General features: G+C 41.5%; 1 protein-coding gene across 6 annotated transcripts; it reads left to right on the forward strand.

Moving 5' to 3' along the window:
- Positions 1-969: 969 nt before the first annotated feature.
- Positions 970-15376, forward strand: ZNF655 (zinc finger protein 655). Of its 6 annotated transcripts, none has more exons than XM_047089256.1 (6): positions 971-1075; positions 2048-2210; positions 3375-3460; positions 3847-3973; positions 11069-11173; positions 11716-15376. In XM_047089256.1, the coding sequence occupies exons 2-6, from the start codon at positions 2075-2077 to the stop codon at positions 13107-13109; spliced, it is 1848 nt and encodes a 615-aa protein (XP_046945212.1). In that variant the 5' UTR covers positions 971-1075; positions 2048-2074; the 3' UTR covers positions 13110-15376. The 6 variants fall into 6 exon arrangements, with proteins under 6 accessions (XP_046945215.1, XP_046945212.1, XP_046945217.1 ...); XM_047089257.1 differs by having other exon boundaries at positions 983-1075; positions 2045-2210; XM_047089258.1 differs by having other exon boundaries at positions 1004-1075; positions 2068-2210.
- The last annotated feature ends 2624 nt before the right edge of the window (positions 15377-18000 follow it).

Genomic DNA, 18000 nt, shown 5'->3' on the forward strand with positions numbered 1-18000 from the left:
ATCACTGAAGGACAATACTTGATTTGTAATCTTAAAGAAGTCATATCTAAAGGCCCTTGCGAATCCCCTTTTTTATTCTTTAAGAGCCTTGCCAGGGGCACCTGGGTAGCTCAATCGGTTAACTATCAGACTCCTGCTTTCAGCTCAGGTCATGATCTCAGGATTCATGAGATGGAGCCGTGAGATGATGAGCTCTGACCACGTGGAGCCTGCTTGCAATTCTCTCTCCCTTTCTCTCTAAATAAATATTTTTTAAAAAAGAAGAAAACTAAGAGCCTTGCCAGTCCCTAGCAGATCCAGTTCCACCAAAAGACATCACATTCTGTAAGGATCCAGAAGGTCACGATGCCCTCGGTACTTCTGTTCTAGCGCCTGGCCTGCCTGTCCGTGGGCTCCGCGCTTTACTTACCCCAGTTTCTGCATAGTCCAGTCTCTCTCCCCGCCCCCCCCCCAGGAACGCAGCTCTCTTCCAGTCTCAATTTCTCTAAGAAACTCCCAACTTGCTCAATGCCCTGTCCCTCGGCCCAAAACATTAATGGACTCCGATCCCACGGTTTTCTGTGGTCCTCATACCACCCAAGAGCCTTCCATTCTCGCTTTAATCAGTGTATTTCGTACCCCTGTACTAGTTCCCCACCTGCTGACTTACAGAAGCGGGACCATTACGTCTGCCCCTCCACTCCCGGAACACGCACGACGTGAGCGGGCCACTACCCCGCGAGGACGCTTTCCCAAACCCGGGGCTGTCCTGGTCATTACTGGTACAATGGCTACAGAGGTTGCCGGCGGGGTCAGCACGGACGAAGGTCAGGGCCAGAGAAGTAAAACGAAGAGCCCCGCACTCGCACGTCCCTGGTACTTACTCCACATCCGGGCCTCTCATCCGGGGCCCTCACCCAGGGGGCCCTCATCCGGGGCCCACCTTCCGCCCACGGCCACGGGACTCCGCCTCCGGAAGTGCCACTGAGAAGCGCCGGCCTCCAAGCGGTCTAGAGCGACCCCGGAAAGCCCAGGGCTGCCCCTAGAGCGAGGGTGTCCGAGACGGGACGGCCGCTCGGCCTGCCCCTCCTTTCGGGTGAGTTCCCGGTAGCAGTCCTGGGGTCGCGGCTAGGTTAGGCTCCCGGGGAGGAGGAGGAAGCGCCCGGGAACTCGGTCGACGGCGGTTCCCGTCCCCAGAGCGCTCCAGGGCGGGCGGGCGAGGGCCTGTTTTCCTTCAGTCAGGGTTCGCCCTGACGCCCAGCGAACCGATGGCCCCACCGCCAGGACCCGGTGATTCTGCCCTGGTGTGAGCTGGGTTTCTGTGGCCCGCCCTCGCCCTTTTGGGATCGCGTCTTCTCCTGACAGGGAAGCGAGAGGAGGGCAGCGCCGGGCGAGGCCTTCTGAGGACTGGGCGCGAGGGCCCTTTCTGAGGGTTGTGGAAGCGGGACGGAAGCCTGTCGCGTCCTTGGCTTTGAAGGACGCCGGCCAAACCTGTTTGAAAACCGCAGCTCTTCCCAGGGTTACTGTCGGGCCAGTGGGAAGTGGCCTGCCCACCTAGTCTGTTGGCGAAGGGTCTGACCCCCCTGAGTGGAATTTTGTTATTAGTCAAGCCCATTTAGTAATTCAAAGTGCGCTGACCGAGCGTTTACCAAATAATTTCTCAGGAGTCTGCTGAAAAAATAATAAATAATCATCACTGGCATACTTTTCTAGGTACAGACTTGAGCCTTGAAAGAAGTTTGCGTATTTCAAATATTTTAAACTTTCCACAGAACTCTATTAAGTTGTACTTTCTTGTTTGTTTGTTTTTTTCTTGAAATATCACAAATTCTGAATTGGTGGAGAGTTTAAATAAACCATACTTGGACCATATGGTTTGGTTCATAGCTATTTGAAACGGAAATTTTTCCATTTTTTCTTTCTGTTGTTTTGTTTAGGTGGGTAAATCATTTGTAGCTGTTTTTGTGGAGTATCTACAGCGTGTCAGATATTTTGCTCAGTCCGGAGGATGTAAAATAATGGGCCGTCTTAACTTGTTACAATAATTTTTCCCAATCTCACCCAGCAGTGATGATCGTTGTCCTCCAGAACAGGGATGGAGGAAATACCGGCCCAGGAAGCAGCAGGATCAGCAATTGTCCAGTTTCAGTCTTTGGGGAGCCAGTCTGAGGGTCTGTCCCCAGAGCCTCAGTTCGCGCAGGACACCGACATGGAGCAGGAACTCAACGGGGGTAAGGCAGAGAGAGCCCTTCAGTCCAATTGAATGGGAGTTGCAGTGGGGCTCCCGGGCCTGGTACTTAGGAGGCCAAGAACTTCGATAAGAAGATGGCCCCCAGGGTGTCTGGAAGGGAAGGACAGATGTGACTCAGTTCAGTCCTGGTCTTGGGCTCTTATATTAAGGACAGCCTTTCTTTCTTTAAGAGGCAGAGTGGTGGCATTCACTCTGCTTTAGCTGTTTTTCATTCGTACAACCTTTACTTTATCCCAGACTCATTTCTAGGATAACGCTGCTTTTACTGCATCTCACAATCCTCGCCTCCTCGCTTTTACTTCCTCCTAGGTTGAGGGCCCATCTCTCCCCCTGTTCCTTTCACTTAGTTTCTTCCTTCCTTGATGACTTTGCGAGCTTTGCCACCTGCCATTCTGTTGCAGCTGCAGTGTTTGTGACTAATCTGATTTTGGCCAAAAAAACCAACCATTTAATTCCTTGGTTGAGCACAATGCGTGTACACATATCACATATTGACTCTACAGTAACATCTTTATGTAAAATCGTATAGATAGGTTGATATGTCTGGTACCTTTTTTTGTTTTGTAAGAACCTCCTCTGAGATTACATGTGGCCAACTGCAGTGCCTGAAATAACTTACGTGTCAGCAACTCACACTGCAAGTGCCACGGTGTGTAGAGTGTTGTGGAAAGGATGGTGAGGAAACAGGTGACCATTCTTTATTCTTGGGAGCCTTACATGCTGGTCGTAGAGACAGTGCCAGTTCACATAAAGGCTTAATGAAATTTGCAGAACAGGGTCTGGGAGAGCGTCAGAAGCTGACTAAATAACCACTGCCCTGGACAAGTCACTGCAAGTCTTTATGCTTTGCTTTGCCCATCTGCAAAACAGGTATAGTGCTTACCCTTCTGTTAGGGGAATGTCCTGTCATGAGAATAAAGTGAGATATCAGATTTCTTAAGAAAATCCTGTATCAGGTCTAAATGTGGGTAAGGAGGGCATTCCAGTGCTGAGAAGGAGCAGAGTAGACGCACTCAGTACCTGATAAATGTTGATTGGTGTTACTAGAATGTTGATGTACAGAAGGGTCCCACTGACTCCCTCTTCTGTCAGGGAGCCCTGGGGAAGGGCTGCTCTCACTCTTGGCTCCTTTCTCCTCCCTCAGCTCCACCTGTTCCCCAGGTGCCTGCTCTTCCCCATGAGGGAAGCCCAGGAGACCAGGCAGCCACGCTCCTGCCAGCCAGGTACCAGGTGAGCTGAGGAACCCTCTGCTTTTCCTCAGGGACTGTTGCTACTGATTGAGTGTGGCCCTTCCCTCAACCCATCCGTAAACCCTGCCTGAATTTTTTTTTCAATAGCAGACCCCCAATTTGGAAATTGATCCTCTTCAGAGACCTGGACTTCACACAAACCACCTTCCCATCTCCCCACCACCACCAGTAAACACTGTTCCTTCTCTATCCCTGGTGCTGTGATGGGCGTTTATTAGATATTAAAGGTTATGGAACTTATTCCCTAGATTCTAGTCTCTTCTCCCTCCTCCCCAGCTTTGCTACACAGTGGACACCTCCTTCATTTTCTGGCCATGATGCTCTAGTGGCCTCATTCCCCAGCGCAGCCAGGCTGTATTATTTCAGGAGTTTGTGACATTCGAGGATGTGGCTGTGCACCTTACTCGAGAGGAATGGGGATGCCTGGACCCTGTTCAGAGGAATCTCTACAGAGAAGTGATGTTAGAGAATTATGGGAACGTGGTCTCAGTGGGTAAGGACTTTCTTATTATTCAGTTTACCTTTTAGGATTTCTTTACTTCCTTGGTTTCTGAGGAGGTGTGAGGTCTCTGAGAACGTAGAGTGTGGCTCAGATTCCAGGTCTTAGAACCTCTGAATCCTCCATCTTCAAGGTCATCTCCTCTGGGAGTGGGTTTTCTTTGGGGGTTTCAAGATGAGACGTTTTATTCCTTATTTGTAATTAATGATTGCTGCTTTTGTGGGACATCTGTTCCCTGTTAGAAAAGGGAAACTTGCTTGTGCTTGGCTTAAATTCTTGACTTCCCTATCTTTTCTTTTTTTATGAGAGGGACCCTAGAGCCTCCCAATCCACAACCACTTTCTTTCTTGGTAATTCATTGTCTCTGTATCTGAAAGCTTTCCATTTTCTTTGGAAAAAGAAATGCCTTTTTTTTTTAAGATAGGCTCAAATCCTTGTTGAATAATCCCTCACCTCTTAACATCCCTAAATTCACCTCTAAGCAGGCAGAGTTGGAGAGATTTCATTTAAAGACCTGACTCACTGTGAGTCTATTTCAGTGAGTCATCCAGATGGTAGTTCTAAGTAACCTCACCCTGGGCAGAAGTATCAGCTTTAAACTGAGTCTCTCCTGGGTCATTTGGATGGTACAGTAGGCTGCTGGGCTTAGGCAACCTGTAGGGCTATTGGCAGCCCACTTGATTTGAACATCCCCCCTTTCCTCCTTTTTTGCCTGTCTGTGCTGCTTTTTTTTTTTTTAATGTATGAATATATTTAATCACACTCTTCTTTTCTCTCTCTCTCTCTCTCTCTCTCTCTCTCTCTCTTTCTCCTCCCCCCCCCCCCCTTTTTTGGCTTTGCCTATGCTGGTGCCATCCAGGGTGTTCCTTTGTCTCCTTGATTACACTCAGGATTAAAGAAGTCTTGTTATCTGTGGGGAGGCAGTCTGCCCACTGGAAGGTTTTTAGTGTGTTTCCCATTCCTGGCTCTTTGATCTTTGTAGGCATACTTCTCCGCCTTCCTACCACCCGGATTCATAGTGTGAATTCCTGCCCGGCCCTGAGTCATACCCAGGCAAGTGCTTTCTCTGGAGAAACACTTGCAGTTCTTTCAGCAGGAATCTCCAAGAGATGGCCCAGGTATCGGCTTCCCATCGATATTGCTCGGCCCCGCTCGGAAACTCCTTTTCCACGATTGTAAGATATTAACACTTGATCGATGCTCTCAGGATGCCATCACTATGTAAAATTGCAGCTCCTCAGATGACCTTTGTTAAATTTCTGAAGGGCCGAGGAGGCCCTCTGTTGCAGCCAGATGCATTTTGAACCTGAGTTATGAGTTCATTCATAAGCCACGGTTGGGGGTCATCTATTTGTGTTCTGTGAAACCACAAAGTTCAACTCCAGCTCTTCAGTTATGATCTTTTCATGTTATTTTAGAATGTGGGACATATGCTGTGCACTGTTCTTTTCTGAGTGAACGTGACCCTGCCATTTCTGTTGCCTAATTTTCCTGCAACCCCTGGCCTTTCCTCATATTTAACACTCTAGTCTTCTCCTTTACGTCCCTGTGGCCCCTTCCAAGGCCCTGCCTTTGTCTCCTTTACTCTTTGTGGTGCTATACAGATTGACGCATTTATATGACTTTTCCGGATCAAGTTTTCCTTAGCTCTGTCCTTCACGGATGGGAGATGGGAGGGCAAAAGAATTGAATTTCCTTATTTCAGGGTATTAAACTGAATGTATATTTAACAATTTTGTAAACTGTAAAGTGATATGTAATTGTAAACTACTGTTAATTTTATCTAATAATTACATAATTTCCAACAGTTAACCTGTCTACTTTTTGGAGTAAAAAAAAAAAAACTTCTTAGCACTTTAATCAGCCTAATAGCACAACATGCTGTTGGACTGAATTTTTTTCTCTGTCATCTCTGCACATATACAGGACGTGCATGCACACTCACACCTAATGGGTACAAATGCACACAAGAAGCCCTCCTATTCAACTTGCTTTGGTGACCAAGTCAGCAGCATCTTTTTAGTAATTTTTAAAAATTTTTTTAAATCTTTTTTTTGAGAGAGAGACAGTGCAAGCAGGGGAGGAACAGAGAGACAGGGAGACACAGAATCTGAAGCAGGCTCCAGGCTCCGAGCCGTCAGCACAGAGCCTGACGCGAGGTTTGAACCCACGAACCATGAGATCATGACCCGAGCTGAAGTCGGCCACTTAACTGATTGAGCCACCCAGGTGCCCCAGTAATTATTTTTTACAAAAATTAGGAGATGCTTTTCATTTTTGTGGGCTCGGCAAACTTCACCTGAAGTTTAAGATTTTACACTTAATTAGCTTAATGTTTGGTGTTGTAGAATAAGGACATTATAATTCAGTCCCTGACTTAGCAACCCCACTATCAAGTTCTTTTTCCCATGGCAGTAGCTCAGAGTTGTATTTGCAGCAGACATCAAAACTTTGTTCCTTTTGGATAAGTGCTTCTACTATAAAGTAGTAAATATACAAAGTATGAACAGCTGAGCTATAAAAAAGTAAGTAAAAAAATCAGACTTTTCATTACCAAATCTAAAAAGAACCATATTCTATTGACAACGAGTGGATTACTGGCTTGAGGGTCACCAAAGGGGAGTCATTTGTGACTTAGTTCAGGAGACCAGGAAAGTGGTCTGGATTCCATTTCACACAGAGGCAGTGTGGGCAGGTGCCTTTTTAGATAACATCATTGGAAACATGCTTATCAAAATTCTGGTTGTTGATAAGTTGATAAATCAGGAAGTGTTTGACACATACCTTTTACTTTTTGAAGTTGATGTCATGAGGACAAAAATGATTTTCTATAGAATATCTTTTACTGCCAGTCTACTATTTATTGAGGAGTCAACGTGTTACGAGGTACTGTACATATCTCATTTAATTCACCATAACCCTGTAAAGTAGTTATTATTCTATTTTATACGTGAGGAAACTGAGGCTCAGAAAAGTCAAGTGATCCACTCAAGGTCACAGCTAGGCTTAGGACTCAGATCTGACTCTGACACTTAGGCTCTTTTTCACTATTTTACCCCTTAGAACAGTTAGTCCAACCGTATATAGAGTGCTTGTGTGTGTGTGTGTGTGTGTGTATGTTTAATGTTTATTTATATTGAGAGGTAGAGAGAGAGAGAGCCTGAGCTGGGGAGGGGCAAAGAGAGGAAGAGAGAGAATCCCAAGCAGGTTCTGCACTGATAGTGCAGAGCCCGATGCAGGGCTCGAACTCACGAACTGTGAGATCTTGACCTGAGCCGAAATCAAGAGTTGGAGCGTAACTGCCTGAGCCACCCAGGCGCCCCTGTAGTGTTTTTTATATTCTTATGGCTCTAATACTCTGATGACAATTAGAAGTAGCCATGAAAAATTGTACAGAAGTGCATAAGGCTGTACAGTTTGGGAACAGAAAGAGCATGCATTCAAAAGAAAACTGTGTTAGGGGTACATTCCACTAAAATAGGTATCTATGCAAGAACAATACTGCTAAGGAGAGATTTTATTTGTGTATTTATTAAGGACCAAGAAGAAAGGCATAAAGCTTCCATGTGGCAAAAATCTTAGCATAACTGGTTCAGGCAACAAACCAAATAATGAGGTAAATTTTAAATGTTATTTATTTATCCAAGGTTCTGTTTAAATTCAAGTTAGTTAACATAGTGTAGTACTGGATTCAGTTAAATGTTATTTTTAAAGACCAAATTAAGTTAAAAATAAATCTAATTGGAGAACTGTAAAGGTTTAAATATAATTAATCAAAAGGCTTTAATAATTTTAGATAGGAAAAATTTAAAGTAAATGCATATTTTTGAAAGCATAGAGTTTTGACTTTAAAATTTAGGATAAAGGCATTCAGATCAATGACAAGAAAACCTGCCTTCATGCTTCCTGTGATCTTTAAAATGGTAGATTTGGAAAGAATGTAAATTGTGAAATCAGACTTGGGTTTATCTTCCCAACTGTGATATATTGAACAAATTATTTAAACTGATAATGTTTATCTTCATCTATAAAACATGAAAAATAACGTATGCCTTTCTGGGTTTGTGCCAGGGATTAAATTAGATTAAATTACGTGTATAAGTACCTGGCTAATAGTTACTTAAATGCTTTTTTGGAAAGGACTGCAAGTGATAATGAGATATAGACCAGATTTTTATATATTTTTTTATTTAACGTTTATTTATTATTGAGAGACAGAGAGAGACAGAGCATGAGCGGGGGAGGGGCAGAGAGAGGAGGAGATGCAGAATCCGAAGCAGGCTCCAGGCTCTGAGCAGTCAGCACAGAGCCCGACGCAGGCTCGAACTCATAAACCGTGAGATCATGATCTGAGCCGAAGTCAGATGCTTAACCGACTGAGCCATCCAGGTGCCCCATAGACCAGATTTTTAAATACAAACAAATTTCAGGAGCGTGTTTGAATTATTTCTTGATAGGGGAATTTCCTCAAATTGAATATTGCTCATACTGTTGCCAAGGAGTTAGGATTTTTATTATAAGGAGAGTTTTATCTCTTTGACATTAAGTGATCTTTTTAGTTTCCTTTTAATTGGAACATCCACGACTCCAAATAATAATCTATGTATTATTCTAATAACTTTCTCTGTTATTTTTATTGTTTTCACCCTTTACTCCATCGTCAACGTGTTGGTCCTCTGTTCTCTTTCTGTACGAATTTTGGAGGAAGGGTTTCATTCATAGTCATTGTTTTTTTACTAGTAGATTATGTAAAAGCCAGGCTCTGAAGTAAGACTGGCTTTGAGCCCTAGCTTCACCTGTCATTGTGACCTTGGGCAAGTTACTTAACCTCTCAGTCTTCATTTTTTTATTTGGGAAATGGGTATGACAATAGTTTCTACTTTGTAAAGGTAGGATGAGTATTAAGTTAGTGAAAATTTGTAAAGTTCTTTGTGTGGTACTTTGCACCTACGAAATGAGCAGTAAACCTTAGCTTAATATTTTAATGATACTGATGATACAGGTGACTTTAAGTCTATTTCAAACCCTGTTCTCTCATCTAAACTGTGGTCTTGTATTTCTAATTGCCCAGCAGGCATTTTCTTTTATACCTGACTGCATTACATTGGACACAGTCTAAAATCAAATCCTTCTGGGGTCCCTGGGTGGCTCAGTCAGTTAAGTATCTGACTTTGGCTGAGGTCGTGATCTCACGGTTTGTGAGTTCAAGCCCTTCATCGGGCTGTCTGCTGTCAGTGCAGAACCCTCTTCAGATCTTCTGCCCACTTCCCCACCCCTCCCCCATTCATGCTCATGCTCTCTCTCAAAAATAAATAAACATTAAAAAAAAGTTAAAAAATCAGGGGTGCCTGGGTGGCTCAGTTGGTTAAGCATCTGACTTCGGCTCAGGTCATGATCTCAGGTTCGTGCGTTCGAGCCCTGTGTCGGGCTCTGTGCTGACAGCTCAGAGCCTGGACTGTGGTTTGGATTCTGTGTCTCCCTCTCTCTCTGCCCCTCCCCTGCTCACACTCTGTCTCTCTCTCTCTCAAAAATAAACATTAAACACATTTTTTTTTAAATAAATAAAATCAAACCCTTTTTTCCACATTGTTGTGTGTAGGTGACGTAGGTGTATAGAGTAAATAACCAAAATTTGCTTCAGTTATCAAATACTTAGAGACACCTTAGTTAATACTGAGTTAAAGTTGCAAATTATGTTGTCAGAATTCTGAGCAAAATATTTGCTGCTTCATGCCACACTAACTTTTTAATTTGAAAAATTATTTCATTTGGCATGGAGGACCTTAACTAAATAAGCATCCAGAAGGGGAATAGACTATTAATGCTCAGCAGGAATTCAGAAACATAGTAAAGCCTTTCTTGTATCTGTTCTCATCTGCCTGCTCATAGGCTCTCACATGGAATCTCAAGAGGACAGCTGTTGGTTTGTAATATTTTCCAGGCCCAGTGCCCTTTTAGAAACACTGGTTACCTGTTACATGTTAACACTAGGACACAAAATTGGCATTCAATAAGTAGCTTTTAAGTAAATGAGTCAAAAGAAATGCAAGATAGAAGATATATTGTCACTGCTAATGAGAGTTTATAAATAAAGTAGGGATGATAATTCCTGAAACCAATTAAATAAAAGTCCATAAACTACATTTTATAGTGACATGTCAGGATAAGAGAACAATAACAAATTGTGTAGATATTCAGTAAGTGGAGAGGAAGGCTTTTGGATTTGAGGGGCTTGAGCTAGACCACCTCGTACGTGTGCCACAAGAAGCTTTATCGGCTGAACATGTATAAAAACTGCCCCTTTAGTACTATAATAGTTCTGCCCCTCAGGATCAGACTGCTTCTTGCTTTTACTTTGAAAGAGATTAGATCCTAGCAATTCATTATATAAGCCAGAAAAAGACCGTTTTTATGTGGAAGTGCACTTTTATTGCACTTTCTTCTTTATACCGCATTATAGTTAGTTTGTATCTGTCTCTAGGTACTTTGCTTATAGGAGACACCCCATAAATGTTTGTCGAATAAACAAGAGTGTAAGCTCCTAACGGATAAGAATGTGTTATTTTTTTGTTTCCTCATGTGCCCTGAAGCAAATTGAGATTGGTTCTTAGAGCATTTATTCAGTCTTCACTAATTTTGTTGCTGCAGTTTAGCACACCACATAATAGGTGCTTGAGTATTCACTTTCTTCCAGTCCAGCAGAGTTATATTTTGATGACTTCCCTTTTGACCAGGTCTCATATTTGTAGACCAGGTCTAATACAAAGGTTGATCTATAGGCAACAGCTAAAGAGTGAAAATGATCACTTCTGTGAAAACACATAAACACCCTTGCACAGATTCCCTTGTCTGAGTACTATTTAAATGAAAACCTCTCCCAAAGTCATCAACTTGCCCTGTAATACACCCCTTTCTGGAGCACCAATAGGAGATCCTTGTAGAGGATCTTTGCCCTTCTCACTCTCCAGGCCTTCCCTACTGTCTTCTGAGAATTTACTTTCTCTCCATTAGCCATTAGTTAAGAGAAAAAGTGGCTGGTGTAGTATCTGGGGATAAATTGCCACATCCCATTTCCTTCTCTATGAGCAGGATTTCCATTTCCCAAGCCTGATGGGATCTCCCAGCTGGAACAAGATCTACAGGTCTTTGATCTGGAAACTAAGGATAGAGAAGTCTTAAGAGATGACTGCTCAGGTGAGTAAGGTAGAATCAATCAGATGGAATTAGTAGGGAAATAAGAGTCCAGTTGTGGAGCCAAGTTGTAGCCGCTTTGGCAATCAGAATGAAGAGCTCGGCCTGTATACCAGATGGAGAGAGCTCCTTCCTTTTCCCTTCAGTTTTGATGACTTCTTTGCATTTATTTTATCCCTTGTCATCCACAAGTTGTACTGGGTCCCTACTCAAGTTGCTTATCTATAATTCTTTTTGAACTATTTCCCTTCTATCTCCTTTGAAACACCTTAATTGACTACCTTCTTGCTCTGCTGAAAACCCTGTTTGCACCATACCCTGAACCATTTGGATACTACATCACTGCTCTTAGTCATGCCCTTGTATCTGCTGTTGAGATTCTGTACCAGTACTTCTGAGTAAATAAACTTCTCTCATTTTAGTAAATTTTAGATTAGTTTTCTCATCTCTGAGGGGTTTTTTTTGTTGTTGTTGTTGTTTGTTTGTTTTCCCCTAAGCATAGGGTACAGATTACATTTGCATTTTCTATTTATATATTGAATCAGATGGAGAGACCAGAGAAGAGAACAAGCTGTTGATTCCTAAGCAGGAAATTTTGGAAGAAGTACATTCATACAAAGTGAGAGTAGGAAGACTCAAAAAGGATATTGCCCAAGTTCCTGGGACTAGAGAAATGTCTAAACCTGAGGACAGATTAGAAAGGCTTCAGGAAATCCTAAGGAAATTTCTCTTCCTGGAGAGAGAGTTTAGGCAAATAACAATCAGCAAGAAAACCTTCACCAGTGAGAACAATGAATGTAATGAACCTGAAAAAAGCTTCAGTCTGGACTCTACCCTTGATACAGATCAGAGAGTTCTTAGGATACAGAATATTGATGACATTGATAAGTATGATATGGGCGTAAACCAGAATTCAGCTGCTGGTAAACATGAACAAATAAATCTAATACAGGATATTCAGAGTAGTGAATATAAGGAAAGCTTAATGGATCTCTCCCACCTTAGTAAATGTGAGAGCATTTCTGCCACTGAGAAATCCTATAAATGTGATACATGTGAGAAAGTCTTCCATCAGAGCTCTGCCCTTTCTAGACATCAGAGAATTCATACCAGAGAGAAACCCTACAAATGTAAAGAATGTGAAAAATCTTTCAGTCAGAGTTCAAGTCTTAGTCGACATAAAAGAATACACACTAGAGAAAAGCCCTATAAATGTGAACCATCTGATAAATCCTGTGAAGCATCTGATAAATCCTGTAGTCAGAGCTCAGACATAACTCCACATAAGAGGATTCACACTAGAGCAAAATCTTATAAATGTAGTAATTGTGAAAGGGTCTTCAGTCGTAGTATACATCTTACTCAACATCAGAAAATTCACAGAGAGATGCCCTGTAAGTGTACTATATGTGGCAGTGACTTCTATAATACCTCATACCTTGTTGAACATCAGAAAGTCCACTGTGAAGAGAAAGCCTATGAATACAATGATTGTGGGTTGACCTTTGTTAAACATCAAGGAAGTCATCTCAGAGAAAAGCCCTATACGTGTAATGAATGTGGAAAAGACTTCAGATTGAGTTCCCATCTTATTCAGCATCAAAGAATTCACACAGGAGAGAAACCACACAAATGTAATGAATGTGGAAAAGCTTTCAGTCAAACTTCATGCCTTATTCAGCATCACAAAATTCATGGGAAAGAGAAATCCTATGAGTGTAATGATTATGAGGAAAGTTTCAATCATAGCTCAGATCTTGTTCTTCAACAAGAAGTCCTCTCTAGAGAAAAGGCCTTTGATTGTGATGCATGGGAAAAAAACCTCAGTCAGAGAGCACACCTTGTTCAACATCCAAGAATTCATACCAAAGAGAAACCTTATGAATGTGATGAACGTGGGAAGACCTTCAGTCAAATTCAGGCCTCCTTCAATATCTGAGAGTTCATACCAGGGAGAAATCATATATGTGGTGAAGCCTTCAGTCACAGCTCAACCTTTATTCATCAGAGAATCCACACCAGAGAGAAACCGTCTGAATGTGATGAATGTAGGAAAACTTCATCAACATCTGCAAATCCATACCAATGAGAAAACCTACCAATATATTGAATGTGGTAAATGCTTCATGCTGTTTTCATACCTTAGTCACCATTGGAGAATTCATACTGGAATAAAATTCTGCCACTGTAATGAATGTGAAATAGCCTTCAAGGAAACTACCTTGTTCAGCATCAAATTCATTCCATGCAGAAAGCCTATGAATGTAATAAACATATGCACATGGGAAGATTCAGTCATATTCTACCCCTCATTCAACATCATTCCATACCCAGGAGAAGCCATTCGAGTGTAGTAAATATGACAAATCTTTCAGTGAGAGTTCAAGTTTTTTTTTTTTTTTTTTTATCCTTAGAAAGTCCAGACTAGAATCTAATCTAATGCAAATGGAAAAATTTACCATATTTCAGGCTTTACTCCACATCAAAATACTGGAGTGAAAATTTTATATAAAATTTTAATATATAGCCCTGATCTTTTTCATTGCAGAAGAATATAGTCTGAGAAGTGACTTGGTGAATGCAGTGCTGTTTCCTCATGGCATTCTTTTATTTAATAGGTGGTGTACGTAGGTATATAAACTTTATTTATGGAACTCATTTAAGCTATTTTTAAAAATATGGCCTATAAATAATTTTATTTTTCCTCAAATTGGTTCCTGTTATAGCTTCTCTAAGATATTGTTAATACACCAATGTACAAACATACTTTTGGAAAGTAGCTCGTTTAGCTTTTTCTGCTGTCCTCAGCCCAAGAGATTTTTTCAAAACAGACTCTTAGGTCTGCTGTTTCCTGAGCATCCTACTTCCTATTCCTTTCCAGCCACAACACTTGGATTCCTGTTGATTTCTCCATTCTCTTAGCACCTTCAAATGAGGTTTTCTAGTGTTAAGCTTTTCACCAGCAGGTATACCGTCCCTACTTGATGTTGCTGTCTTCTTTCCTAAAGTTGAAGCATCTTCCTTTAAAAAGAATTGGATTTCCACGTCCTGTCCATCCAAGAGTTTGAAGGATTCTATCTCCCATGTATTTGGGGCAGGCAGCTAATAAATACTTTCAAATGACACCCACATTCTTAGCTGCCTTGTCTGCATCCACGGCCCTCTAATAAGAGATGATAAGAACATCAGGGAGCCAACAACACGCCTGGTGGTCTAGCTGCATTCATTCAGCGCCTAATCTGCATGGTGAAGTTTAGAACTATCTTATATACTTCTGTTGAAGGCCAGCAAAATGCTCAGGTCTGCTTTTGATAGAGCAAAATATAAAGAACCTATACAAAAAAGTCTGAGAACTTCATAAGGGAATGCAACTTTTCAAAAAAGATATTGCTGCTCTTAGGTAATATCTCTAGAGAGAGTATTTCAAGAGAGTGTCAGGTCTGTTCCTGGTAAAAATTACTACGCTTGCTTCTTTATCTGTTTGAATTTTTGCCCCCCAGTCTCCCTCATCAATGCAAGACAGTATTTGAAGTGTGGGAGCTTTGTGTATAATTGTTTATTCATCATCACGTTTTCTGTATTATACCAGAGTCCACAGACCATATAAAAGAACTTGGGTTTTTTGATCACAGATGTCGGGATGTCCAGAGTTCAGGGTCACTGTTAACACTTCGCCAAGAATTCATGATTCTTCAGGTGATGTCAAAGCATTTTATTATATTTTGTTATATGTTTCCATCTTAAGCTTCATAACATTTTGTGAATTAGACAAGTGTTATTTAACATTCTTTTTGTCATTCCAGCAAGTGAGGCCTTTGTGATTCAGATGTTACAATATTCACTAGAGATCCTCAACAAATATATAAAAATCTATTGCTTATTCTATTAGCCTCTTATGGCTAACCTCTAGGATAGTTCTACGACTATATTTTGCCGCTTAGCCATCAGCAAGCATAGGATCTTATCAGGGCAAAGTAGAGAACTAAATGAATTGATTTAAATGTAAAAGCAAATGAAAATGCATGTTACTTTCCTTGTCTATGAATGTGTATCCCTTTATGTACAGAGACCAGTGGTCACTTCTGTTAATTATGAAACAGATTAATCCCTAAATAGCAGAATATGTAAAAAATCACATGTATGCAATTGGTTTAGGAATGTGCTTTTGTACTTCCACTTGAATAAAGGTGTGTTTGATACTCAGAATCTGTTTCAAAAATATCTAAAGGCCTCAGCCAGAAGCATTTGAAAATCTTGGAGTCACCTTCCTGGCTGCAACTCACTTCCTTCCAGAAACCTGCTTCACAACAAGAGTGGATCACTCTTCTTCATACTGATACAAAGCTTGCTCTTCCACAGACTTCTGGAACAAAGTCTGAATGTTTAGGGTCTTAAAGGTTTTTCGATTGGGATGTTGTTGGCACATAAATAGATTGAGGTTTCAGAGAGCTAGGCAGAATAAGTAAAACGTTTAAAAAATGAGAAACCAAAATAATCCTCAAGGAGAATTAACTTGTCTCTTTAAGCTTGCAATATTTAATCAGTCCAGTATGAGTTTGTGTTCTTATTCTTTTAATCTTGAAGACTGGGGAAGGAAGAGACAAAATCTAATAGTTAAGGTACATCTAATTTTATCTGTCTTCCATCTGTCCACCTACCTACATGTATGTGTATGTGCATTCATATTCCAACTTAACTGTCACAACAACTCTGCAAGGGAACTAGCTCTGTATTCCAGAGGAACTGAGGTATAGAGAGGTTGAAGAACCTGCTAGGGTCAGTCAGCAAGTTAATGGCTCAAAGGCCTGACTCCCAAGCTTCCCATCATCATGATGTTGGTATTAGACATCCCAGAACCTGGAGGAGTTTTCTTTGGTAGCTTTTCATTCCCTGTTACATCCTCAGTGATTGACTATTATCAGTTTGCAGTTGATCCTGAATGCTCCCAGAGCTGTCTGGGATACTAGGAGACAGTACCTTTGGGGAGCTAGTCAGAGACCCTGCTCCCTGAAACAGGCTTAGATAGTTTTGACAATGACAGGCCACAGGTCAGAGCTCCCAAATTCTTACCTCCTGTCAAGGTACCTCCATGCCCATTACTAGATTTATATTTACACTTCTCAGTGCCCAGAATATGCTTTTTATCCTGCTAACTGGAATTTGCTGATTGATGGACTTGTATTCTTAGGTTTACTATCACTTCTGGTTAAATTATAGCAGTGGAGTAAAGTGGGTAACGGGAAAATCAAGTTTGATTCCTAGGTTTTTGGCTTGAGCAAAAGAGTGAATAGAGGTAGACTAGGCAGATGGAGACCACTGGAAGACAAAGGAGCAAGGGGAGGATTTCAGGCAAAAGAGAGCATGTTGGAAGGGTTTCAGATGAAGGAGTATGGCATCTTTGAGGTAATTACGCTCTCTGGAGTAATGTCTCACCCTAGGAAGTGGGATGTAGGCAACTGAGGAAATTTAAGAATGAAGTTCCAAAGAGGCCCCTGAGGTATCATAACTGCAAAGCACGATGGGATTCCCACATCTGAAAATGTAATCTCAACGATTCTTTTCATTCATTCAGTAATACTATTGCCAGGTGCTAGGATATTCAGTAGTAGTAGCCTGTGGGTACAGTTAACATACAGGAATCAAACCATTAAGCAATGAAGACTAAAGCAGATTAGTTACCAAAGCAATGGCTTTGGAATTAGACTTGCCTATGTACTTTGCTGTTTACTAGCTGTGTGACTTTGGAAATTTTACTTAGCCTCTCTAGTTTCCTCGTCTGTACAATGGTTAACAGTAGCATGAAAATTAAATAAGATAATGTAAAAGGTACTGGTCATATATTAAGTGCCAAAAAATTACTATAAACACCAATATAAAAACCAGTGAACATATAAGTGTTTGGCATAAAATCGAAAAAAGGGAACTAAGGAGCAAGCAGTTAGCAGTGCAGGACTAGCATTGTCCAGGGGAGTACCCTGGATTTGGAGAGCTTAAATATGAACTTGAGAGACCATCAGGAATCCTAGACTGGTAGGAATTGCCTCCCCTTAGGCACTCCTTACTGGAGTCATCAAACTGACATCTGTCTCTTTTTGCTAACATTTGTATCCTAATGGTATCACATCTTACACTCCCTTCAAAAATTCAAGTGCATGGAGGAATGAGTGTTTAATCCCAGACTGGAAGGATGATTTCAAGCAGATGGTGCACTGTACAAGTCAAAGAAATACTGGAATTTTTCATTTTGCTGATGGATCTCATTCACTCTTCACTTTTAGAAAATGGTTAACCTCTTATATTTGTATTCCATCCATGTTTATAAATTTACAACTTGGGCATAATGACAGTGTCTGTCTTTCTTTCCTGCACTTGCTCATTTACAAATCTCCACTCCATCTAACCATTGTCCTTCCTGGGCGCAGTTTGACTCGACGCTCTGGTTTGAACGGGCCAGGGTTCTAAATGCTGCCTTTACTTGCTTACTGAGTCTGCAGTTTCTGGCACTAAAATTACAAAAAGTACGAACTTCATGGGATTGTCGTGAAGATTAATGAGATAAGGTCAGTTTAAGTACTCCATAGCTGGTAATTGCTATTTTGGAGTTTAGCAGGAAACTCCCCTTATCATGAACAAATTTCCCTAACATTTTTACTGTTTCAACATGTCAAATATGCCCCTGGCAAACTCCGGGCACTGTAAGCTCTTTGAATCTTGACCCTATTTCTAAGGCTTTTCTTCCTCTTTTAGCCCATTGGTACAGATACGTCCTGCTTACTTATACACTCGAGGCGCAATTGGGAGGCGCTGGGAGTAGTGAAGGGGGAACACTG

The sequence above is a fragment of the Lynx rufus genome, unplaced genomic scaffold, assembly GCF_022079265.1.
Source record: "Lynx rufus isolate CCGP_SWC_20201006 ecotype Redwood Valley unplaced genomic scaffold, mLynRuf1.p SCAF_27, whole genome shotgun sequence".
Lineage (NCBI taxonomy): Eukaryota > Metazoa > Chordata > Mammalia > Carnivora > Felidae > Lynx > Lynx rufus.